The sequence below is a fragment of the Oncorhynchus keta genome, chromosome 21 (genome assembly GCF_023373465.1).
Source record: "Oncorhynchus keta strain PuntledgeMale-10-30-2019 chromosome 21, Oket_V2, whole genome shotgun sequence".
NCBI classification, from domain to species: Eukaryota; Metazoa; Chordata; class Actinopteri; order Salmoniformes; family Salmonidae; genus Oncorhynchus; species Oncorhynchus keta.
The window spans coordinates 24,443,206-24,469,465 of record NC_068441.1 but is presented as its reverse complement, the minus strand read 5'-3'; the positions used below and the strand labels follow the sequence as shown (position 1 = coordinate 24,469,465).

The following is a 26,260-nucleotide window of genomic DNA, read 5'->3' as shown; positions in this document are numbered from 1 at the left end:
GCATGACACATGTCAAGATCGTCGTACGAACTGGAAATATACTCAGACCATTGTGCAACGTGATTTGGGTTCCACATGTTTAATAAAGGAAACTCACGAAAACAATAACAGTCAACGAAACGTGAAGCTCAAGCAGTGCTCAACGGCAACTACACAGAAACAAGATCCCACAAAACACAGTGGGGTAACGGTTGCCAGAATATGATCCCCAATAAGAGACAACTATAAACAGCTGCCTCTGATTGGGAACCATACCAGGCCAACATAGAAATAAATGCACTAGATCACCCACCCGAGTCACACCCCGACCGAACCCAAATAGAGAACAAAAAGGCTCTCTATGGTCAGGGCGTGACAGTAACCTCCCCCAAGGTGCGGACTCCGGCTGCAAAACCTGACTCTATAGGGGAGGGTCCGGGTGGGCGTCTAGCGTCGGTGGCAGCTCAGGTGCGGGGCGAAGTACCCACTCCGCTCGTGGAGTTGACCGCCATGCCTGGACTGGGCACCGGAGCAGAGGAAGGCTCCTGCCATGGAGAGGGACTGGACGCCATGCCTGGACTGGACATCGGCGCAGAGGAAGGCTCCGGAATTGGAGCCGGACTGGACGCCGTGCCTGGACATCGACGCAGAGGAAGGCTCCTGCCATGGAGCGGAACTGGACGCCGTGCCTGGAATTGGGATCGACGCAGAGGAAGGCTCCTGCCATGGAGCGGAACTGGACGCCGTGCCTGGAATTGGGATCGACGCAGAGGAAGGCTCCTGCCATGGAGCTGGAGGTTCCGGACCGTGGACGTCACCTGAAGCTCCGGACCGGGGAACGTCGCCTGAAGCTCCGGACCGGGGAACGTCGCCTGAAGCTCCGGACCGGGGAACGTCGCCTGAAGCTCCGGACTGGGGAGGCGCACTGGAGGCCTGATGTGTGGGGCCGGCACAGGTGGCAGCGGACTGGTGACATGCACTTCAGGAAGAGTGCGAGGAGCAGGACGTACTGGACTGTGGAGGCGCACTTGAGACCTGGTGCGTAGAGCTGCCACAGATGGTGACGGAATGATGACACACTCCGCACATTGAGTGCGGGGAGCTAGCACAGGACGTACTGGGCTGTGAAGGCGCACTGGAGACCTGCTGCGTAGAACCGGCACAAATTTTACTGGAACGGTGACACACACTTCAGGGCGAGTACATGGAGGAAACACAGGACGTACCAGACTGGGGAGGCCCACTGGAGGCGAGATGCATGGTGCAGATGACACCGGACTCGTGCCACGCTCCTCAGCACGCCCGCTTTGCAGCACTCTCATCGCCACCACCTCTCTCCGGAATCTTTCGTCGAGTTCCTCCTTCGACTCCCTGACGGTCTCTGGCTCATTCCTGGGCTGTCTTTTGGGCTTACACTGTGGCCGCCAACCCCGGCGTCGTCACTGTCCTCCCTTTTCTCCCTGCGCCTGCTTCCACGGAAGGCATTAGTCTCCAGCCATAATTTCCTCCCAAGCCCTGAACTCATTCCTATAGAAAATTTGTGGGCAGAACTGAAAAAGCGTGAGCGAGCAAGGAGGCCTGCAAACCTGACTCAGTTACACCAGCTCTGTCAGGAGGAATGGGCCAAAATTCATCCAACTTGTTGTGGGATGCTTGTGGAATGCTACCCACAACGTTTGACCCAAGTTAAGCAATTTAAAGGCAATGCTACCAAATTCTAATTAAATCTTTAGTTCTGTCCCTGAACAAGGCAGTTAACCCACTGTTCCTAGGCTGTCATTGATAATAAGAATTTGTTCTTAAACTGACTTGCCTAGTTAAATAAAGGTAAATAAAACACTTTTTAAAATTGTATTTGATTGAACCTTATTTAACTAGGCAAGTGAGTTCAGAAAAATTCTTATTTACAATGACAGCCTACCGGGGAACAGTGGGTTAACTGCCTTGTTCAGGGGCAGAACAACAGATTTTTACCTTGTCAGCTCGAGGATTCAAACCAGCAACCGGTCCAATGCTCTAACCACTAGGCTACCTGCTGATGACATATTCTAAATAAATATATCCTATAACTCCAGTGGCGTGTATTCATGGATGCCAAGGGAAGACAGGCTTTTAGGCTTACATTGACTAGCTAGCTAACTTAGCTGGTTCATTGTTGCCCATGCGAGGAAGTTAGGCTAGCAAGCATTTTAGCTAGGTAGCCTATGACAACAAAAGCTAAAAGTGTACTGTATTACAGAGCCATAGACAGTATTGCCAACATGAAAAAGAGGAGGATGGCATTGACATTCAACTAGTCTACAAGTAGGGTGGGTCCAAATGTTTTACTTGTGCATGCACACACACAGAGAAATCAGTACCATGGACAGCCACATGATATTTAGTAGCATTGATTGGACTAAATCATTTTTGGTATCTTTAACTTTGTTTTCAGTGTATTAAACTATATATTGCCTTGCGGATTTGATCATATCTAAGTTGAAATGGTGCTGAAATATAATGCTCCTGTTGTCTTTTTACGGACTTGCGTGTTTCTAAATCAGTAGTTTAGTAAACAGTCTAAATTTTAGACTCTAAAACATTGAACTTCCTTGACCATATTGCAGGTCATAACGGTTTGTTACATGCAATATTTTCTTTGTAGATTTCACTGGACAGATGTTGCTCTCTGGTTTTGTGATGAAACAAATGTGGGTAATTTAATCTATTGCACCACTGTGTGACTTTTATTTTTGTCACAGCCTTATTGTATATCATGCTGGCATGTGAACAAATGGGTTATAGAGCTAACACAATTACAGTAGTTTGTAATATGGATTTTTTACTGGCTTTGCTTCCTCAGTGATTTTATCCACACACCCATACTGTTCAACTCACTCACCAGCATTTTAAAACATGGCAGTAAAACAATCATACATTTTTTTATATTGAATTACTTTTTATTATCACTACTTTTGAAATCCCAATACTCAACAACTGAATTGGCATAGCACTGATTATTTCCTGAAGAAGAGGAGTAATACCAGGGCAAATCCTTGGACTGTTTCTTTGTGATTGATAGAAATAACATCCAATTCTTTAATCTCTCATCTTTTCCCCACTGTTCCTGTTATACCCACACTCAATAGTAGTACACAATCTGTTAAAAAGTCATATTAAGCACTTATTAACAAACTCTTGCCAACCTGAGCTACCAGCAGAAAGGAAGATACAGTATAGACAATACAGGCATAACAGTGGACAGATGTAGAGGAGCAGAGCTGTAATTCTAGTGTTGAAACACATTGTCTGACAAAGGAAAGGACATATAGAACATAGTAGTAGCAGTAGTTCTAGGACTATTAATATCTTAATAAAAACTTTCTCCATGTCTTCCATTGTGTTTGCGTCGTCAGCTTTTCTCTCTTCATCGCCTACTTATGAATATTTCCCCTGCAACATAAGCTACTAAACCAACCAATGCGCACTCCCAACAAAAGGGAGCCACCTGTGTATTTTTTTTATAGCATCAACAGGCTTCCTGGGGGTAGTAGAGAAGGATGGTGGGAGCAGTGTTGTTGTTAATGGCTTGTTGTCAGTCAAGCCCAAATAAGAGTTTAGAACAAAAAATATCAGTAAAACCACAGTGCAAAACCAAGTATAAGCTTCCGAATGGCTTAAGACTTAACATCGACAGCCAATTCGAACAAAACATTATAGTACAGCTAATTATTTGTCAACAGTAAGTTAGGCAATATAGAACTTCAAGTCAAAACAAAACCATTATGAAGAACAGAAAATACAGAGGATTAAATGTTTCAGGACAATGAGACAAAGATATCATCATCATCATAATCTCATGTCAAGAAGCTTCAGCCATCACTTTAGAGTTCTCCACTACACTCCTAGGACATGGCTCCATCTGGACCCCCCAATATGAGACAGAGAGGGGACACAGTCAGACAGGGTGGGCCAGGCTGTGGGTTCACTCATGGTATGGATTCAGGAACGGGCAGGAATAGTGGAGTCTACAGGGGTGTACCAATTCTTCTCTAACGGCATTGGATTCATCAAGATGTGTATGTGTGGGAGTGAATGAATGTGTGTTAAAGGTGTATGTATACACCCATCATGTGCAGTACATGTAAATAACTGGACACTCGTTGGGATTCTGGTGGGAGGGGAATGTGACATGGGTGCATGCAGAAACCAGAGAGGCTGTCCTTTCCTTTAGAAAGAGAGAAGGGGTTTGTTCCTGAAAGCCAGACAGAAGATAGTCCATGTTGTGCCTCAGCAGCTGCAGGCCTCTGCTGAAGGCTTTGCTCGATCATTCCTGTCCAGCTTTATGGGTTCTGGGAATTCATTATACAGCTCCACCTCCGTCTCCTGATAAAAATAAAAGAGGGAGAAACAATGAGAAATGGAGAAACTGGGATCTAAGTTTTGCTCTTCTACTTAAGTAGTCCTCTGAAAGAACAGTCAACAAAACCAAGGCCTGTCTCCCACTTGAATCTTCTCTTTATGCCAGACTGGGTTCAAATGCCTTCTGTTTCATTGTTCTGTATCTGCCTTCCGTTTCATTGTTCTGTATCTGCCTTCCGTTTCATTGTTCTGTATCTGCCTTCCGTTTCATTGTTCTGTATCTGCCTTCCGTTTCATTGTTCTGTATCTGCTTTCCGTTTCATTGTTCTGTATCTGCCTTCCGTTTCATTGTTCTGTATCTGCCTTCCGTTTCATTGTTCTGTATCTGCCTTCCGTTTCATTGTTCTGTATCTGCCTTCCGTTTCATTGTTCTGTATCTGCCTTCCGTTTCATTGTTCTGTATCTGCCTTCCGTTTCATTGTTCTGTATCTGCCTTCCGTTTCATTGTTCTGTATCTGCCTTCCGTTTCATTGTTCTGTATCTGCCTTCCGTTTCATTGTTCTGTATCTGCCTTCCGTTTCATTGTTCTGTATCTGCCTTCCGTTTCATTGTTCTGTATCTGCCTTCCGTTTCATTGTTCTGTATCTGCCTTCCGTTTCATTGTTCTGTATCTGCCTTCCGTTTCATTGTTCTGTATCTGCCTTCCGTTTCATTGTTCTGTATCTGCCTTCCGTTTCATTGTTCTGTATCTGCCTTCCGTTTCATTGTTCTGTATCTGCCTTCCGTTTCATTGTTCTGTATCTGCCTTCCGTTTCATTGTTCTGTATCTGCTTTCCGTTTCATTGTTCTGTATCTGCCTTCCGTTTCATTGTTCTGTATCTGCCTTCCGTTTCATTGTTCTGTATCTGCCTTCCGTTTCATTGTTCTGTATCTGCCTTCCGTTTCATTGTTCTGTATCTGCCTTCCGTTTCATTGTTCTGTATCTGCCTTCCGTTTCATTGTTCTGTATCTGCCTTCCGTTTCATTGTTCTGTATCTGCCTTCCGTTTCATTGTTCTGTATCTGCCTTCCGTTTCATTGTTCTGTATCTGCCTTCCGTTTCATTGTTCTGTATCTGCCTTCCGTTTCATTGTTCTGTATCTGCCTTCCGTTTCATTGTTCTGTATCTGCCTTCTGTATCTGCCTTCTGTTTCATTGTTCTGTATCTGCCTTCTGTTTCATTGTTCTGTATCTGCCTTCTGTTTCATTGTTCTGTATCTGCCTTCTGTTTCATTGTTCTGTATCTGCCTTCTGTTTCATTGTTCTGTATCTGCCTTCTGTTTCATTGTTCTGTATCTGCCTTCTGTTTCATTGTTCTGTATCTGCTTTCTGTTTCATTGTTCTGTATCTGCCTTCTGTTTCATTGTTCTGTATCTGCCTTCTGTTTCATTGTTCTGTATCTGCCTTCTGTTTCATTGTTCTGTATCTGTTCTGTATCTGCCTTCCGTTTCATTGTTCTGTATCTGCCTTCCGTTTCATTGTTCTGTATCTGCCTTCTGTTTCATTGTTCTGTATCTGCCTTCTGTTTCATTGTTCTGTATCTGCCTTCTGTTTCATTGTTCTGTATCTGCCTTCTGTTTCATTGTTCTGTATCTGCCTTCTGTTTCATTGTTCTGTATCTGCCTGCCTTCTGTTTCATTGTTCTGTATCTGCCTTCTGTTTCATTGTTCTGTATCTGCCTTCTGTTTCATTGTTCTGTATCTGCCTTCTGTTTCATTGTTCTGTATCTGCCTTCTGCCTTCGTTTCATTGTTCTGTATCTGCCTTCCGTTTCATTGTTCTGTATCTGCCTTCCGTTTCATTGTTCTGTATCTGCCTTCCGTTTCATTGTTCTGTATCTGCCTTCTGTTTCATTGTTCTGTATCTGCCTTCTGTTTCATTGTTCTGTATCTGCCTTCTGTTTCATTGTTCTGTATCTGCCTTCTGTTTCATTGTTCTGTATCTGCCTTCTGTTTCATTGTTCTGTATCTGCCTTCTGTTTCATTGTTCTGTATCTGCCTTCTGTTTCATTGTTCTGTATCTGCCTTCTGTTTCATTGTTCTGTATCTGCCTTCTGTTTCATTGTTCTGTATCTGCCTTCTGTTTCATTGTTCTGTATCTGCCTTCCGTTTCATTGTTCTGTATCTGCCTTCCGTTTCATTGTTCTGTATCTGCCTTCCGTTTCATTGTTCTGTATCTGCCTTCTGTTTCATTGTTCTGTATCTGCCTTCTGTTTCATTGTTCTGTATCTGCTTTCTGTTTCATTGTTCTGTATCTGCCTTCTGTTTCATTGTTCTGTATCTGCCTTCTGTTTCATTGTTCTGTATCTGCCTTCTGTTTCATTGTTCTGTATCTGCCTTCTGTTTCATTGTTCTGTATCTGCCTTCTGTTTCATTGTTCTGTATCTGCCTTCTGTATCTGCCTTCCGTTTCATTGTTCTGTATCTGCCTTCCGTTTCATTGTTCTGTATCTGCCTTCCGTTTCATTGTTCTGTATCTGCCTTCCGTTTCATTGTTCTGTATCTGCCTTCCGTTTCATTGTTCTGTATCTGCCTTCCGTTTCATTGTTCTGTATCTGCCTTCCGTTTCATTGTTCTGTATCTGCCTTCTGTTTCATTGTTCTGTATCTGCCTTCTGTTTCATTGTTCTGTATCTGCCTTCTGTTTCATTGTTCTGTATCTGCCTTCTGTTTCATTGTTCTGTATCTGCCTTCTGTTTCATTGTTCTGTATCTGCCTTCTGTTTCATTGTTCTGTATCTGCCTTCTGTTTCATTGTTCTGTATCTGCCTTCTGTTTCATTGTTCTGTATCTGCCTTCTGTTTCATTGTTCTGTATCTGCCTTCTGTTTCATTGTTCTGTATCTGCCTTCTGTTTCATTGTTCTGTATCTGCCTTCTGTTTCATTGTTCTGTATCTGCCTTCTGTTTCATTGTTCTGTATCTGCCTTCTGTTTCATTGTTCTGTATCTGCCTTCTGTTTCATTGTTCTGTATCTGCCTTCTGTTTCATTGTTCTGTATCTGCCTTCCGTTTCATTGTTCTGTATCTGCCTTCCGTTTCATTGTTCTGTATCTGCCTTCCGTTTCATTGTTCTGTATCTGCCTTCCGTTTCATTGTTCTGTATCTGCCTTCCGTTTCATTGTTCTGTATCTGCCTTCCGTTTCATTGTTCTGTATCTGCCTTCTGTTTCATTGTTCTGTATCTGCCTTCTGTTTCATTGTTCTGTATCTGCCTTCTGTTTCATTGTTCTGTATCTGCCTTCTGTTTCATTGTTCTGTATCTGCCTTCTGTTTCATTGTTCTGTATCTGCCTTCTGTTTCATTGTTCTGTATCTGCCTTCTGTTTCATTGTTCTGTATCTGCCGTCTGTTTCATTGTTCTGTATCTGCCGTCTGTTTCATTGTTCTGTATCTGCAGTCTGTTTCATTGTTCTGTATCTGCTGTCTGTTTCATTGTTCTGTATCTGCCTTCTGTTTCATTGTTCTGTATCTGCTTTCTGTTTCATTGTTCTGTATCTGCTTTCTGTTTCATTGTTCTTCCGTTTCATTGTTCTGTATATAATTATTGTTTGGATAACCTTATTTAACTTATGTGTTGATATTTATTGTTTAACTCTTTATGCGATGCGCAGGGAATTATTGTAATGTTTGTTTATGTGTAAATTAATCCCATAAGGAATGGGTTGCCAACTGGCGATTTGACACAAAAATAAAAGGTAATTCATTCACCAAAACCCCCAATTCCCTCCTGTGAGCTGCCATGATGATCCTGGCCCAACCCACCTGTTTGAGGGCATTGCGTGCGATGGTCTGGAAGGCCTGCTCTACGTTGATGGCCTCCTTAGCACTGGTCTCAAAGTAGGGGATGTTGTCCTTACTCTGACACCATGCCTGAGCTCGCTTGGTCGTCACCTGGGTGTGTAGGGAAAGACATTCACAAACATCAGATGAGATCTATGAGGAGACTCCAATATTGGTGAAAAACACACATTAGATCGTACCCTGCTACTGAGAAACTTTGAATCATATGTATGGAAACTCCACTGCAGATGACATTAGCATTAGGGCCAATGACTGTAGTACTAGAGGTGGTAACATTAGATGTGGTAACGCCTATAGTCATCTGTCACCCACCTGTCTGTTCTCCAGGTCGATCTTGTTGCCTAGCACCACAAAAGGGAAGTTCTCGGGGTCCCTGGGACTGGCCTGGATGAGGAACTCGTCCCTCCAGCTGTCTAGAGTCTTGAAGGTGTTAGGAGCAGTCACATCAAACACCAGCACACAGCAGTCTGCCCCGCGGTAGAACGCCACACCCAGAGACTGGAACCTCTCCTGCCCTGCCGTGTCCCAGATCTGACCATGTGGACAGGTAGAGGGAGCGATGGAGGGAAGAAAGGAGGGAGGGAAAACGTGACAGAAGGAAAGAGGGTTAACTATTGCTGGGAAACATGTTTTCTTCTGAACTAAGATCTTAAACTAATCACACTGTCATGTAATCAGACTTGTTTGGTTCCCACTTTGCATCAGTGTTACCAAAAGCGTACTTGATCCCCCATTGGTATGACAAGTTGTTTGCATTTCCTTAGTATGTAGCCTAAAGGTTAAGAGTGTTGGGCCAATAACCGAAAGGTTGCTGGTTCAAATCCCCGAGCTGACTAGGCGAAAAATATGTCAACGTGCAATTGAGCAAGGCACTTAACCCTGTAAGTCACTCTGGATAAGAACATCTGCTAAATGACTCAAATGTAAATGTAAAATCAGACAAAACAGGTGTACCCATTTGGCACTTCTCAGCCTGAAAATGGTGTATCTTTGAAATTACAGGGCTCAATTTTTAAAAAGTGACCTTGGTCTCAACATTACTCCCTGTCAAATTTAAGGGTATATATAAAAATAAAATGCTCCAATAATATACTGTTTATTAGGGCTGACCTCAATTTAGTCGACTGGTCGATTTTTTTGGTCAATAGGCTGCTGGTTGACCAACATTTCTTTAGACCGACATTTCTTTAGACCGACATCTCTTTAACAATTTAGAATTTTCCTAATGGTGCACAAGATACCTGTCTGATTCGCACCCGTCTCAGTGGACTAATCCATTGCGGAGACCACGGGGATGGCATAGTCCATCACTCCATGTGATACTGAAATTGTATATGGTTATACGATACAAAAATAATGGTGCAACACTAATAAATGGAATATTATTTAGAACAAATGAACTTTCTCCCGCGTTGGATATGGTCGCTGTCCGCGGTTCTGAAAAATAATCTTCAGTATGCCATAGAACTGGTGCCTTTCCCCATGTTAATACGTGCATAATTGCAAAGTGAACCAGCATTTTGGGATTGAGAACAATGCAGCGGAGGCGGCAGCAGCATAGAAGAGGAAACAGCCCTTGCCTTAGCCTAACTGGCCCTCCTATGTTGAACATAATAAACGGCTCTCTATCCACCGGATGTGTGCCAAACTCACTAAAAGTGGCAGTAATAAAGCCTCTCTTGAAAAAGCCAAACCTTGACCCAGAAAATATAAAAAACTATCGGCCTATATCGAATCTTCCATTCCTCTCAAACATTTTAGAGAAGGCTGTTGCGCAGCAACTCACTGCCTTCCTGAAGACAAACAATGTATACGAAATGCTTCAGTCTGGTTTTAGACCCCATCATAGCACTGAGACGGCACTTGTGAAGGTGGTAAATGACATTTTAAAGGCATCGGACCGAGGCTCTGCATCTGTCCTCGTGCTCCTAGACCTTAGTGCTGCTTTTGATACCATCGATCACCACATTCTTTGAGAGATTGGAAACCCAAATTGGTCTACACGGACATGTTCTGGCCTGGTTTAGATCTTATCTGTCGGAAATATATCAGTTTGTCTCTGTGAATGGTTTGTCCATTGACAAATCAACTGTACATTTCGGTGTTCCTCAAGGTTCTGTTTTAGGACCACTATTGTTTTCACTATATATTTTAGCTCTTGGGGATGTTATTCGAAAACATAATGTTAACTTTCACTGCTATGCGGCTGACACACAGCTGTACATTTCAATGAATCATGGTGAAGCCCCAAAATTGCCCTCGCTAGAAGCATGTGTTTCAGACATAAGGAAGTGGATGGCTGCAAACTTTCTACTATTAAACTCAGACAAAACAGAGATGCTTGTTCTAGGTCCCAAGAAACAAAGAGATCTTCTGTTGAACGTGACAATTAATCTTAATGGTTGTACAGTCGTCTCAAATAAAACTGTGAAGGACCTCGGCGTTACTCTGGACCCTGATCTCTTTTGAAGAACATATCAAGACCATTTCAAGGACAGCTTTTTTCAATCTACGTAACATTGCAAAAATCAGAAACTTTCTGTCCAAAAATGATGCAGAAAAATTAATCCATGCTTTTGTCACTTCTAGGTTAGACTACTGCAATGCTCTACTTTCCGGCTACCCGGATAAAGCACTGAATAAACTTCAGTTAGTGCTAAATACAGCTGCTAGAATCATGACTAGAACCAAAAAATGTGATCATATTACTCCAGTGCTAGCCTCTCTACACTGGCTTCCTGTCAAAGCAAGGGCTGATTTCAATGTTTTACTGCTAACCTACAAAGCATTACATGGGCTTGCTCCTACCTATCTCTCTGACTTGGTACCGTACATACCTACACGTACGCTACGGTCACAAGACGCAGGCCTCCTAATTGTCCCTAGAATTTCTAAGCAAACAGCTGGAGGCAGGGCTTTCTCCTATAGAGCTCCATTTTTATGGAACGGTCTGCCTACCCATGTCAGAGACGCAAACTCGGTCTCAACCTTTAAGTATTTACTAAAGACTCATTTCTTCAGTGGGTCATATGATTGAGTGTAGTCTGACCCAGGAGTGGGAAGGTGAACGGAAAGGCTCTGGAGCAACGAACCGCCCTTGCTGTCTCTGCCTGGCCGGTTCCCCTCTTTCCACTGGGATTCTCTGCCTCTATCCCTATTACAGAGTCACTAGCTTACTGGGGCTCTCTCATGCCGTCCCTGGGGGGGGGTGCGTCACCTGAGTGGGTTGATTCACTGTTGTGGTCGTCCTGTCTGGGTTGGCGCACCCCCCTTGGGTTGTGCCATGGCGGAGATCTTTGTGGGCTATACTCAGCCTTGTCTCAGGATGGTAAGTTGGTGGTTGAAGATATCCCTCTAGTGGTGTGGGGGCTGTGCTCTGGCAAAGTGGGTGGGGTTATATCCTTCCTGTTTGGCCCTGTCCGGGGGTGTCCTCGGATGGGGCCAGAGTGTCTCCTGACCCCTCCTGTCTCAGCCTCCAGTATTTATGCTGCAGTAGTTTATGTGTCGGGGGGCTAGGGTCAGTTTGTTATATCTGGAGTACTTCTCCTGTCCTATTCGGTGACCTGTGTGAATCTAAGTGTGCGTTCTCTAATTCTCTCCTTATCTCTTTCTTTCTCTCTCTCGGAGGACCTGAGCCCTAGGACCATGCCCCAGGACTACCTGACATGATGACTCCTTGCTGTCCCCAGTCCACCTGGCCATGCTGCTGCTCCAGTTTCAACTGTCCTGCCTTACTATTATTCAACCATGCTGGTCATTTATGAACATTTGAACATCTTGGCCATGTTCTGTTATAATCTCCACCCGGCACAGCCAGAAGAGGACTGGCCACACCACATAGCCTGGTTCCTCTCTAGGTTTCTTCCTAGGTTTTGGCCTTTCTAGGGAGTTTTTCCTAGCCACCGTGCTTCTACACCTGCATTGCTTGCTGTTTGGGGTTTTAGGCTGGGTTTCTGTACAGCACTTTGAGATATCAGCTGATGTACGAAGGGCTATACAAATACATTTGATTTGAACTGTCTAAGAAAATTAAGAGGAAACCCCAATGTAATTACAGTTGAAGTCAGAAGTTTACATACACTTAGGTTGGAGTCATTAAAACTAGTTTTTCAACCACTCCACACATTTCTTGTTAATAAAATAGTTTTGGCAAGTCGGTTAAGGACATCTACTTTGTGCATGACAAGTAATTTTTCCAACAATTGTTTACAGACAGATTATTTTACTTATAATTCACTGTATCACAATTCCAGTGGGCTAGAAGTTTACATACACTAAGTTGACTGTCCCTTTAAACAGCTTGGAAAATTCCTGAAAATTGGCTTTAGAAGCTTCTGATACACTAATTGACATCATTTGAGTCAATTGGAGGTGTACCTGTGGATGTATTTCAAGGCCTACCTTCAAACTCACTGCCTCGTTCCTTGACATCATGGGAAAATCAAATGAAATCAGCCAAGATGTCAGAAAAAAAAATCATTGTAGACCTCCACAAGTCTGGTTCATCCTTGGGAGCAATTTCCAAACGCCTGAAGGTACCACACGTTCATCTGTATAAGCAATAGTACACAAGTATAAACACCATGGGACCACCCAGCCGTCATACCGCTCAGGAAGGAGACGCATTGTCTCCTAGAGATGAACATATTATGGTGCGAAAAGTGCAAATCAATCCCAGAACAACAGCAAAGGACCTTGTGAAGATGCTGGAGGAAACGGGTACAAAAGTATCTATCCACAGTAAAACGAGTCCTATATCAACATAACCTAAAAGGCCGATCAGCAAGGAAGACTACGGTTTGCAACTTCACATGGAGACAAAGATCATACTTTTTGGAGAAATGTCCTCTGGTCTGATGAAACAAAAATTGAACTGTTTGGCCATAATGACCATCGTTGTGTTTGGAGGAAAAGGGGGACGCTTGCGAGCCGAAGAACACCATCCCAACCGTGAAGCGCGGGGGTGGCATCATCATGTTGTGGGGGTGCTTTGCTTCAGGCGGGACTGGTGCACTTCACAAAATAGATGGCATCACACGGATATATGGAAGCAACATCTCAAGACATCAGTCAGGAAGTTAAAGCTTGGTCGCAAATGGGTCTTCAAATGGACAATGACCCCAAGCATACTTCCAAAGTTGTGGCAAAATGGCTTAAGGACAACAAAATCAAGGTATTGGAGTGGCCATCACAAAGCATCATTCCTATAGAACATTTGTGGGCATAACTGAAAAAGTGTGTGTGAGCAAGGGGGCCTACAAACCTGACTTAGTTACACCAGCTCTGTCAGGAGGAATGGGCCAAAATTCACCCAAAGTATTGTGGGAAGCTTGTGGAAGTCTTCCCCAAATGTTTGACCCAAGTTAAACAATTTAAAGGCAATGCTACCAAATACTAATTGAGTGTATGTAAACTTCTGACCCACTGGGAATGTGATGAAAGAAATAAAAGCTGAAATAAATCATTCTCTACTATTATTCTGACAGTTCACATTCTTAAAATAAAGTGGTGATCCTAAATGACCTAAGACAGGGAATTTTTACTAGGATTAAATGTCAGGAATTGTGAAAAACCGAGTTTAAATGTACTTGGCTAAGGTGTATGTAAACTTCCGACTTAAACTGTATGCATTCCTCTTGTCCAGATGGAATAAGGCAGTGTGCAGTACGATGGTGATTGTATCATCTGTGGATCGATTGTTATATTGTATTGCAGGTCAAAATGACTACGACAGAGGGCTGCCTCGCTTCTAGTTCTTAGGATTTTCTTGTTGTTCAACAAGCATTTTGCTACACTTCTACACTCTTTAAATGCAAGAGAAAGGCCATAATATTTTATTCCAGCCCAGACACAATGTAGATGTTGGCCACTAGATGGCAGCAGTGTATGTGCAAAGTTTTAGACTTCTCCAATGAACCATTGCATATCTGTTCAGAATGTGCCTAATTGGTTTAATAAAACATTTTCAAGTTCATAATTATGCACTCTCCTCAAACAATAGCATGCTATTCTTTCACTGTAATAGCTACTGTAAATTTGACAGTGCAGTTTGAGAAACAAGAATTTAAGCTTTCTGCCCATATCAGATATGTCTATGTCCTGGGAACTTTTTTTGTTACTTAGCCTACATTAGCTCAACCGTCCGCAGGGGAGACACCGATCCTGTGTAGGTTTACTAGCCTTTCAAAGCACGCCTCCAACTCAATCATCAAGTTTGCGGACGACACAACAGTGGTAGGCTTGATTACCAACAACGACGAGACGGCCTACAGGGAGGAGGTGAGGGCCCTCGGAGTGTGGTGTCAGGAAAATAACCTCACACTCAACGTCAACAAAACTAAGGAGATGATTGTGGACTTCAGGAAACAGCAGAGGGAACACCCCCCTATCCACATCGATGGAACAGTAGTGGAGAGGGTAGCTAGTTTTAAGTTCCTCGGCATACACATCACAGACAAACTGAATTGGTCCACTCACACTGACAGCGTCGTGAAGAAGGCGCAGCAGCGCCTATTCAACCTCAGGAGGCTGAAGAAATTCGGCTTGTCACCAAAAGCACTCACAAACTTCTACAGATGCACAATCGAGAGCATCCTGGCGGGCTGTATCACCGCCTGGTACGGCAACTGCTCCGCCCTCAACCGTAAGGCTCTCCAGAGGGTAGTGAGGACTGCACAACGCATCACCGGGGGCAAACTACCTGCCCTCCAGGACACCTACACCACCCGTTGTTACAGGAAGGCCATAAAGATCATCAAGGACATCAACCACCCGAACCACTGCCTGTTCACCCCGCTATCATCCAGAAGGCGAGGCCAGTACAGGTGCATCAAAGCTGGGACCGAGAGACTGAAAAACAGCTTCTATCTCAAGGCCATCAGACTGTTAAACAGCCACCACTAACAGTGAGTGGCTGCTGCCAACACACTGTCATTGACACTGACCCAACTCCAGCCACTTTAATAATGGGAATTGATGGGAATTATGTAAATATATCACTAGCCACTTTAAACAATGCTACCTTATATAATGTTACTTACCCTACATTATTCATCTCATATGCATATGTATATACTGTACTCAACATCATCGACCGCATCCTTATGTAATACATGTATCACTAGCCACTTTAACTATGCCACTTTGTTTACTTTGTCTACACACTCATCTCATATGTATATACTGTACTCGATACCATCTACTGTATGCTGCTCTGTACCATCACTCATTCATATATCCTTATGTACATGTTCCTTATCCCCTTACACTGTGTATAAGACAGTAGTTTTGGAATTGTTAGTTAGATTACTTGTTGGTTATCACTGCATTGTCGGAACTAGAAGCACAAGCATTTCGCTACACTCGCATTTAACATCTGCTAACCATGTGTATGTGACAAATAAAATTTGATTTGATTTGATTTTGATTTGACTTCATGACACAAGTGAATGGTAAGGGGCGGTAGTCATTTAGTTCAGTTACCTTTGCTTTATTGGGTACAGGAACAATGGTGGACATGTTGAAGCAAGTGGGGACAGCAGACTGAGATAGGGAGAGATTGAATATGTCCGTAAACACTCCAGCCAACTGGTCTGCGCACGCTCTAAGGATGCCGCCTGGGCTGGCTGCCTTGCAAAGGTTAATACACTTAAATGTCTTACTGTCGTCAGCCACGGAGAACGAGAGCTGACAGTCCTTGGGAGCGGACCATGTCAGCGACACTGTGTTATCCTCAAAGCTGGCGAAGGATATCTTGTCCGGGAGCATTACATTGGTGTCTGCGAAGTGGCTGGTGTTCCCCTTCATAATCTGTGATTATCTTGGGTCTGTCACATACGCCTCGTGTCTGAGCTGTTGAATTGGGAATCCACTTTCTTTCTGTACTGACGTTTTGCCCGTTTGCCTTACGGAGGGCATATTTGGTCAAATTCCCAGTCACCTTGCCGTACTTAAATGTGGTGGTTCGCACTTTCAATTATCACGAATGCTGCCATCTATACAGGGTTTTTGGTTTGGATAGGTTTTAAATCGCCACAATGGGAACAACATCCCCTATACACTTCCTGATGAACTCAGTCACTGTATCAATATATACATCAATGTTATTCTCAGAGGCAACCTGTAACATGTCCCAGTCCACGTGATCAAAACAGTCTTGAAGCATGGATTCCGATTGGTCAAACCAGCCTTGAATAGACCTTAGCATGGGTACTTCCTGTTTGAGTTTCTGCCTATAGGAAGGGAGGAGCAAAATGGAGTCGTGCTCTGATTTGCCAAAGGGAGGGCGGAGGAGGACCTTGTAGCCATCCCAGAAGGGAGAGTAACAATGGTTAAGAGTTTTTGAAGCACAAAAGTACTGCAGGCGATGTGTTGATATAACTTCGGTAGCGTTTTTCTCAGATTTGCTTTACTGAAGTCCCCAGCTTTAATAAATGCGGCTTCAGGATATGCAGTTTACACAAGGTCCAGTGTAGTTCCTTGAGAGCTGTCGTGGTATCGAATTGAAGATATACACACGGCTGTGACGATAACCCGAAGAAAATTCTGTATGGAGGTAATGCGGTCGACATTTGATTGTGACATATTCCAGGCCGGGTGAACAAAATAACTTAAGTTCCTGTACGTTACCACAATCACACCATGAGTAGTTAATCATGAAACATACACCTTCGCCTTTCTCGTTCCTGGAGTACTATATTCCTATCTGCATGTTGTATTGAAAACCCAGCTGGCTGTATGGACGGGGACAGTATATCCAGAGAGAGCCATGATTCTGGGAAACAGAGTATGTTATAGTCCCTGATGTCTCTCTGGAAGTGGATTCTTTATTTTCTCCACAGACTGAACATTCGTGACCAGTATACTCGGAAGCGGTGGATAGTGTGCACACCTCCTGAGTCGGACTAAAAGTCCACTCCGAATACCTCTTCTACGCCGGCGGCGTCTTGGAGCTGCCTCTGGGATAAGTTCAAATGCCTTGGATGGTACGAACAAAAGATACAATTCAGGAATGCTGGTGAGTTACCGCCTCTCTGATATCAAAAAGTTATTTCCGGCTGTATGTAATAATGCAAAGAAAGTTTTGGGCTAATAACGTTAGAAAGAACATTATAAAAACAAAATACTGCAAAGTTGCTTCGGAGCCTGAAACAAGGCGGCCATGTCTATCGGCGCCATCTTTATTATTGGATATTGTGGCTTTGATGATGGTGCTGTAGCCACGTTTCTGTACCTGCATTGTGACGAGCCGATCGTCCACCATCACCTCCTTGGTCAGGAAGTCAGCTCCTATTGTGGCTTTGTACTGGTTACTGAACTTCCTATTCACATACTGGTTCATCAGGGAGGTCTTCCCAACTCTGAGAAGGAGAGAGATATGAAGGGAAAGAGAGGTGGACAACAAGCAGGGGAGAGAAAGGTGTTAAAGATAATTATTCATCTATTTACATGGCTGCATTATTCCATCTATCCATTCAGTCCTAACGGTGAAAGAGGAACCATGGCCAATGGCTCATGAGCCAAACTCAATGAGGAGCAGAGAGAGATCAGACACCATTAAAACCCCATTAGAGGTGCTCTGATGCAATACTGTGGACACTCACCCTTTAAAGCCCCTATGCTCCTTTGAGACCCCTCTTTCAAAGTCACTGAGCGCTCTAATTCTAGCCATGTTAGCCAAAATAATGGGCAACTGGGCATTTGTATACATGACCGTAAGCATGACGGGATGTTTTAATTGTTTAATTAACTCAGGAACCACACCTGTGTGGAAGCACCTGCTTTCAATATACTTTGTACCCCTCACTTACTCTAGTGTTTTCTTTATTTTGGCAGTTATCTGTAAATGTGTGGCACAACCAAACAGCGGTCTGACTGTACAGGAAGACTGTAGTAGACTGCAGTTTCTAATGAATCTGGAATACCCAAACAGCAGTCTATTATCAAAGTGGAAAACAAAACACTGGTCAAACAGGAAGAGAACACAAATACTCGGTGACTAACCCAGAATCCCCAAGGATGATGACTTTCAGGAGCACTTTCTTCCTGGACGTCATTCTGTCGTGTCTGAGGAGAGACCACACACACAAAATCAGGGTTGAGTCTCAATCTTTCCTTCCTCCTGAAGTGTGCACTCGTTCACTACTCCCTAAACATTTAAAAGCATTGTATTGATGTAGGCCAAGAGGGAGGTTCCATTTACCAGTCATTTCCTTTCAAATCCATACTTTGGGAGAAGGTTGATTATTTGGATGCAACCCAGGACTTGGACTATGCACGCACGCACACGAGATGATTTAATAACGCCCGCCATGATGTCTTAGTTTAAAAATTATATATATTTTTTGTATAATTAGTTTCTTCCAAATGACTAAAACCAAATTGAAACTGTGTAGACATTATAATGTATCTTCAATGTGTCCAACTCGCTAACAATCATCAAAACTAAAGCTAGACAGTAAGGGAGCATCCGAAATTCCAGAAATGATGGATAGCGGATCATTATTTGCACATTTTGACGGCGAGGAAATAACACATTTTCAGCGTGGCCCTACCGGGGTCCAGACCATGGTGAAGATCAAACGGGCCCCCGGGGGAAATTAGTTCGACACCCCTGCCCTATCTAAACACCAAAATATGCACACACCTGGAAAAAAGTAGTTCTTACAAGTATATTGACCTGATTTCTCTAGACATTTTATATTTTTCAAATAGTTTCAAACTGATCGCTGGGGTTGAAATCCATAGCTCTGCACCATGAGCGTCAGAAAATGCTATAATGTGTGTGAATTAGCGCTGTGTGTACTGTAGATTGAGTGCTATTCCACTGGGCATCAGATTTAAACTCTTCATTCCAGTCATGTGTTCCCTAATCTCACACACACACACACACACACACACACACACACACAGAGGACTAGATCGTGTTTCAAATCAGAGGCGAGAGAACAACACAACCATAAAACTCTACTCTTTCCCAATCACTTCCAGGGTGGCCGTTCCCAAACTCCAGTTTTAATAAGTGATTAGGCTTCAATACTAATGGCAAACATCCTAACTTTGAGGGCACATTCTCTCAATGGAGAAACCTAGGTGAGATCTCTCACCAAGGCACACACACCTGGTGCAGTGTCATGGGAAAGAACCCAGCACAGTCCTATCTGGCACTGACTGAGATAAAGGATAATAGAAAAGCCCCCCAATGTTATACTGAAACAATAACGAGAGTGACCCATTCAAATCCATCTTGTGTTTATCATGGGAAACAACAATGTAACAGCCAGGCCAACAGTCAGATTAATGAGTACAACAGCCTTTGTCCGGCCTATTACCATCAAGATATATACCATCAGGATGTCAAATCTCGATCTTCAACCAGAGATAGTTTTACAGTATTGGATGAAAACAATTTAGTGGAATGTGATTTGTGGCTGCCCGAACGGGCAAGTGAAATTGTCTTGACAACATTAATTTGCTTTGACTCCAGTGTTCCATTTGTACATGTGCACTGGCAGGGCACAACAAAAATGAAAACAAGTCAAACATCACACCGTTCTTTCCCCTAAATTCTCTTTCCCCTCTGTGTCTCATTCACTCACGTGTGCCGAGTACACACACAAGCTTCCGTTCGGCCAACATAAATAAAAGCCTATAAAAACATATTTAACTAATGGGATACAGGAGCAACATTCCTTGCCAAAAAAACAAACCGTTTCCTCACAAATTCAAAATGGGCTGGTTGATTGAAGTAGAAAATGTGTTCCAGCAACAAGCTTCGATTTTTGAATAATTGCATTCCATCTATTTTCCTCTTAAGCTACTTTGCAAACTGCTAGTGCCATCTCGAATTGGTTAGCCTAGGCAAATAGCCCCCCTAAACATAGACCGGTTCCACACTAAAAATATGCAAAAACATTAGTTTGCTAAAGACAGAGCATATTTTCATCAGAATCATTAAGCCTGGGCCTACTCACCAAGCAGATGTCCTGGCCATAATTCATCCCCATGCAGTGTTCAATGTGGAATCGTTCATCCATTTGGAAAATTCCAAAGAACAGGCAGAAAACTAAATCGAATATCTGTATATTGAAAAGACAAATTTTGGTTTGTATCACTGAAAAGAAAATTGTCTTTCAACTCGCTAAATTGAGAACCGTTTTAAATGATCACAGAGAATAACTGTTCCAGGCATGAGATAAGCATCACTTTGCACTGGAAACTTTTTTTATTAGGAAAAATATTCTGGTCAATTCTGCTATATTACATCATATGTTTTTAATATAAAATAGCTGTGACTTGACTGTGACAAGGGCTCAGGAAAAAACTAAATTAACAAAACAAGGCTATGCCACAGCACAGCCATAGTCCTCTACAAACTCTCCTTCCAGACTCATATCAAACATCTCCAATCGAAAATCAAATCAAGAGTCGGCTTTCTATTCCGCAACAAAGCCTCCTTCACTCACGCCGCCAAGCTTACCCTAGTAAAACGGACTATCCTACCGATCCTCGACTTCGGCGATGTCATCTACAAAATGGCTTCCAACACTCTACTCAGCAAACTGGATGCAGTCTATCACAGTGCCATCCGTTTTGTCACTAAAGCACCTTATACCACCCACCACTGCGACTTGTATGCTCTAGTCGGCTGGCCCTCGCTACATATTCGTCGCCAGACCCACTGGCTCCAGGTCATCTACAAGTCCATGCTAGGTAAAGCTCCGCCTTATCTCAGTTCACTGGTCACGATGGCAACACCCATCCGTAGCACGCGCTCCAGCAGGTGTATCTCACTGATCATCCCTAAAGCCAATACCTCATTTGGCCGCCTTTCGTTCCAGTACTCTGCTGCCTGTGACTGGAACGAATTGCAAAAATCGCTGAAGTTGGAGACTTTTATCTCCCTCACCAACTTCAAACATCAGCTATCTGAGCAGCTACAACTATGAAATAACATATATAGAATCATGTAGTAACTAGAAAAGTGTTAAACAAATCCAAATATATTTAATATTTGAGATTCTTCAAAAAGCCACCCTTTGCTTTGATGACAGCTTTGCACTCTTTGTATTCTCTCAACCAGCTTCACCTGGAATGCTTTTACAACAGTCTTGAAGGAGTTCCCACATATGCTGAGGACTTGTTGGCTGCTTTTCCTTCACTCTGCGGTCCAACTCATCCCAAACCATCTCAATTGGCTTGAGGTCAGGTGATTGTGGAGGCCAGGTTATCTGATGCAGCATTCCATCACTCTCATTCTTGGTCAAATATGGTCAAATAGCCCTTACACGGCCTGGAGGTGTGTTGGGTCATTGTCCTGTTGAAAAACAGATGATATGGGATGGTGTGTCGTTGCAGAATGCTGTGGTAGCCATGCTGGTTAAGTGTGCCTTGAATTCTAAATAAATCAGTGTCACCAGCAAAGTACCCCCACACTATCACACCTCCTCCTCCATGCTTCCCGGTGGGAACCACACATGCGGAGCTCATCCGTTCACCTACTCTGAATCTCACAATTTACCAGATTGACTGACCTTCATGTCTTAAAGTAATGATGGACTGTCATTTCTTGCTTATTTGAGCTTTTCTTGCCATATTATAAACTTAGTCTTTTACCAAATAGGGCTATCTTCTGTATACCCCCCTAACTTGTCACAACACAACTGATTGGCTCAAACACATTACGAAGGAAAGACATTTCACAAAATAACTTAAGACACACCTGTTAATTAAAATGCATTCCAGGTGACTACCTCATGAAGCTGGTTGAGAGAATGCTAAGAAAATATAAAAAATAAAGAAAAACCCGGAAATGAGTAGGTGTCCAAACTTTTGATTGGTACTGTATATGTATATTACCGTTCAAAAGTTTGGGGTCACTTAGAAATGTCCTTGTTTTCGAAAGAAAAGCAATTTTTTTGTCCATTAAAATATCAAATTGATCGGAAAGAGGATGTAGACATTCTTAATGTTGTAAATGACTATTGTAGCTGGAAACGGCAGATTTTTTATGGAATATCTACATAGGAGTACAGAGGCCCATTATCAGCAACCATCAAATAAAAAAAAATAAAAAAATCACTCCTGTGTTCCAATGGCATGTTGTGTTAGCTGATCCAAGTTTATAATTTTAAAAGGCTAATTGATCATTAGAAAGCCCTTTTGGAAATATGTTAGCACAGCTGAAAACTGTTGTTCTGATTAAAGAAGCAATACAACTGGCCTTCTTTAGACTAGTTGAGTATCTGTAGCATCAGCATTTGTGGGTTCGATTACAGGCTCAAAATGGCCAGAAACAAAAGACCTTTCTTCTGAAACTCATCAGTCTATTCTTGTTCTGAGAAATTAAGGCTATTCCATGCGAGAAATTGCCAAGAAACTGAAGATCTCGTATAGCGCTGTGTGCTACTCCCTTCACTGAACAGCGCAAACGGGCTCTAACCAGAATAGAAAGAGGAGTGGGAGGCCCCGGTGCACAACTGAGCAAGAGAACAAGTACATTAGAGTGCCTAATTTGCAAAACAGATGCATCACAAGTGCTCAACTGGCAGCTTTATTAAATAGTACCCGCAAAATACCAGCCTCAACAGTGAAGAGGCGACTCCGAGATGGTGGCCTTCTAAACGGTATACACCGGTATAATGCCAAGCCTACCATCCATCCACAGCCCTCACTCCACTCACCCTTAATTAAGTGAAACACAGGGATGTCCCATCTGGCCAAAGCCTGACACTTCTCTCCATTTTCAGAGCTGATACTTGTAAAAAAAAAAAAGGTTCCAAAATAACAACACTTACACAACCCCCTGGACAGTGGTCACTGTCTTTCTCTCTCTCTGTGTGTGTTGTCCCAGCTGTGGCTCTGTGGGGTCAGAGCCTAGAAACAGGGTAAGTGACCCTTCGTGTCCAGGCCCTGTGATCCACTCGTAGTCTCGGTCTGTGAACAAGCCATAGCCATTAACAAGCCATGTGTTTCTATTGATAAACTACTAACTAGGCCTCTGGATCTGTACTCAAAATACAATCCATAGGCGACCGCCAGCAGACATCTAACTACAGACAACTGCTCCACCTGTGAGACTTTTAAAGATTGTTTAGCCATACTCATAAATCCAACATTAATATGATAATGACAAATGGTGGCTATATTTACAAACAGTCTTTACTTACATCACTGCACAGACATCAGAGTTGGCCAAACACTCTAGTTCTCCTCTGAGTACAAGAACCCCTTCAGTGCTCCTGCTCTGCTCTCCATTAACTAGTGAAATGTGGTGAGGTAGGGGCCATTTTTGAATACTTTGATGAAAATCCTCGCTTTCTGGCTTCTTTGAAGAACTCATTGGCTATCCAACACTTATGACCTGTGTTTCCTGAAGGAAACAAGGAATAAAGAGCAAACTTTTAAAGCATTCGAACAGGGCCAGTGTATTGACTCTGGAGCGTGGAGAACAGCCCTTCAGGATGGCCCACTGGGCATGCCAACACCATAGTCTCGTACATGACTACCAGAGAAGACTACTGACCATTGACCTCCAACTCAGAGAGGCTAGGGGTCAGGTAGCCTGGAGTTCCAGTATGTATAGAGGTTCTCTATAACGTGAAGAATGGATTCCTAAAATACTGGGTTGATCGTCTGACTGTCATCACTAGACTAGGCAGTGAATCACGGTTATATTTCACATTTCATGGTCATTAATATAGTATGCATATAGTATATATGTATATAGTATGCATTGTTCTCTTGTGGGAGTAGCATGACATCATGCATAACATGATGACTCCAGCAAATCCCAAACAGTGTTCTTTGGTTATGGTCTGATGCACTCTGTCCATGATGTTGGATTCTAAACACTGCACAGGGAGGGAGAGGTGGAGAGACAGCTGGGACCAGTCACTTCAATGATTTGTATGCATATACAGTGGGGCAAAAAAGTATTTAGTCAGCCACCAATTGTGCAAGTTCTCCCACTTAAAAAGATGAGAGAGGCCTGTAATTTATCATAGGTACACTTCAACTATGACAGACAAAATGAGAAAAAAAATCCAGAAAATCACATTGTAGGATTTTTAATGAATTTATTTGCAAATTATGGTGGAAAATAAGTATTTGATCAATAAAAGTTTCTCAATACTTTGTTATATACCCTTTGTTGGCAATGACAGATGTCAAATGTTTTCTGTAAGTCTTCACAAGGTTTTCACACACTGTTGCTGGTATTTTGGCCCATTCTTCCATGCAGATCTCCTCTAGAGCAGTGATTTTTTTGGGGCCGTTGCTGGGCAACACAGACTTTCAACTCCCTCCAAAGATTTTCTATGGGGTTGAGATCTGGAGACTGGCTAGGCCACTCCAGGACCTTGAAATGCTTCTTATGAAGCCACTCCTTCGATGCCCGGATGGTGTGTTTGGGATCATTGTCATGCTGAAAGACCCAGCCACATTTCATCTTCAATGCCCTTGCTGATGGAAGGAGGTTTTCACTCAAAATCTCACAATACATGGCCCCATTCATTCTTTCCTTTACACGGATCAGTCGTCCTGGTCCCTTCGCAGAAAAACAGCCCCAGAGCATGATGTTTCCACCCCCATGCTTCACAGTAGGTATGGTGTTCTTTGGATGCAACTCAGCGTTCTTTGTCCTCCAAACACAACGAGTTGAGTTTTTACCAAAAAGTTATATTTTGGTTTCATCTGACCATATGACATTCTCCCAATCTTCTGGATCATCCAAATGCTCTCTAGCAAACTTCAGATGGGCCTGGACATGTACTGGCTTAAGCAGGGGGACACGTCTGGCACTGCAGGATTTGAGTCCCTGGCGGCGTAGTGTGTTACTGATGGTAGGCTTTGTTACTTTGGTCCCAGCTCTCTGCAGGTCATTCACTAGGTCCCCCCGTGTGGTTCTGGGATTTTTGCTCATCGTTCTTGTGATCATTTTGACCCCACGGAGTGAGATCTTGCGTGGAGCCCCAGATCGAGGGAGATTATCATTGGTCTTGTATGTCTTCCATTTCCTAATAATTGCTCCCACAGTTGATTTCTTCAAACCAAGCTGCTTAACTATTGCAGATTCAGTCTTCCTAGCCTGGTGCAGGTCTACAATTTTGTTTCTGGTGTCCTCTGACAGCTCTTTGGTCTTGGCCATAGTGGAGTTTGGAGTGTGACTGTTTGAGGTTGTGGGCAGGTGTATTTTATACTGATAACAAGTTCAAACAGGTGCCATTAATACAGTGGAGGACAGATGAGCCTCTTAAAGAAGAAGTTACAGGTCTGTGAGAGCCAGAAATCTTGCTTGTTTGTAGGTGACCAAATACTTATTTTCCACCATAATTTGCAAATAAATTCATTAAAAATCCTTCAATGTGATTTTCTGGATTTTTTCCCCTCATTTTGTCTGTCATAGTTGAAGTGTACCTATAATGAAAATGACAGGCCTCTCATCTTTTTAAGTGGGAGAACTTGCACAATTGGTGGCTGACTAAATACTTTTTTGCCCCACTGTACACCCAGATACAGCGGCACATTCAGACACAAACAAAGTCTAAATATAGGCTAGATGTGTTGTGCATAAATAACCCTGATGAGATTAACTCATTTCCAAACATTTCACATACTTAACACCCTCAATGCTACCAGGTTGACAGCTGCACCTGAGTCCCTGCTAGTGTGACTCCTGCAGCTGGAGATACTGTGAGTGTGACACAGTGATGCTCTAACGAGGGGAAAGGTCATCTCTATGCTGACAAAATGTCTAGCTGGAAAACACAGTATCATGCCTATGTTGTAGTGGAACTATAACCAACACTGTAACTGAATATAACCAACATACAAATGAATAGTTGTCATAATATAAACTAGTATAATTGTTAAATTGTATTTATAAGAATCCTACTGTAAAAAGTTAGTTGTTACTGTAACAACCCCAGTCCTCGCCTAATCTGCATCCCATGACACTGCGTTATAGATGTCAGATCACATGGGAGAAAAATTTCCACAAGCTCAGGACCGACAAGACGTTTGTTTTACAATCGACTCACTGGGATCCTACGTGTGACATATCTAACAAACAATGCATGAATCAATCTTCTGTACAAAGAAATTATATGC

General features: G+C 43.0%; 1 protein-coding gene across 1 annotated transcript in view; it reads right to left on the bottom strand.

Annotated features, from left to right (window-relative positions):
* Positions 1-2,896: 2,896 nt before the first annotated feature.
* LOC118400317 (ras-related protein rab7-like) overlaps positions 2,897-26,260 on the bottom strand; it is a 23,878-nt gene continuing 514 nt past the window's right edge. The window contains exons 2-6 of the mRNA XM_035797022.2: positions 18,155-18,217; positions 17,385-17,511; positions 8,465-8,683; positions 8,114-8,242; positions 2,897-4,344 (exon numbers count right to left, since the gene is read on the bottom strand). Of these exons, the coding sequence (XP_035652915.1) occupies positions 4,249-4,344; positions 8,114-8,242; positions 8,465-8,683; positions 17,385-17,511; positions 18,155-18,207 (624 nt within the window). The 5' untranslated portion in view covers positions 18,208-18,217 and the 3' untranslated portion in view covers positions 2,897-4,248. The remainder of the gene's footprint in view (positions 4,345-8,113; positions 8,243-8,464; positions 8,684-17,384; positions 17,512-18,154; positions 18,218-26,260) is intronic.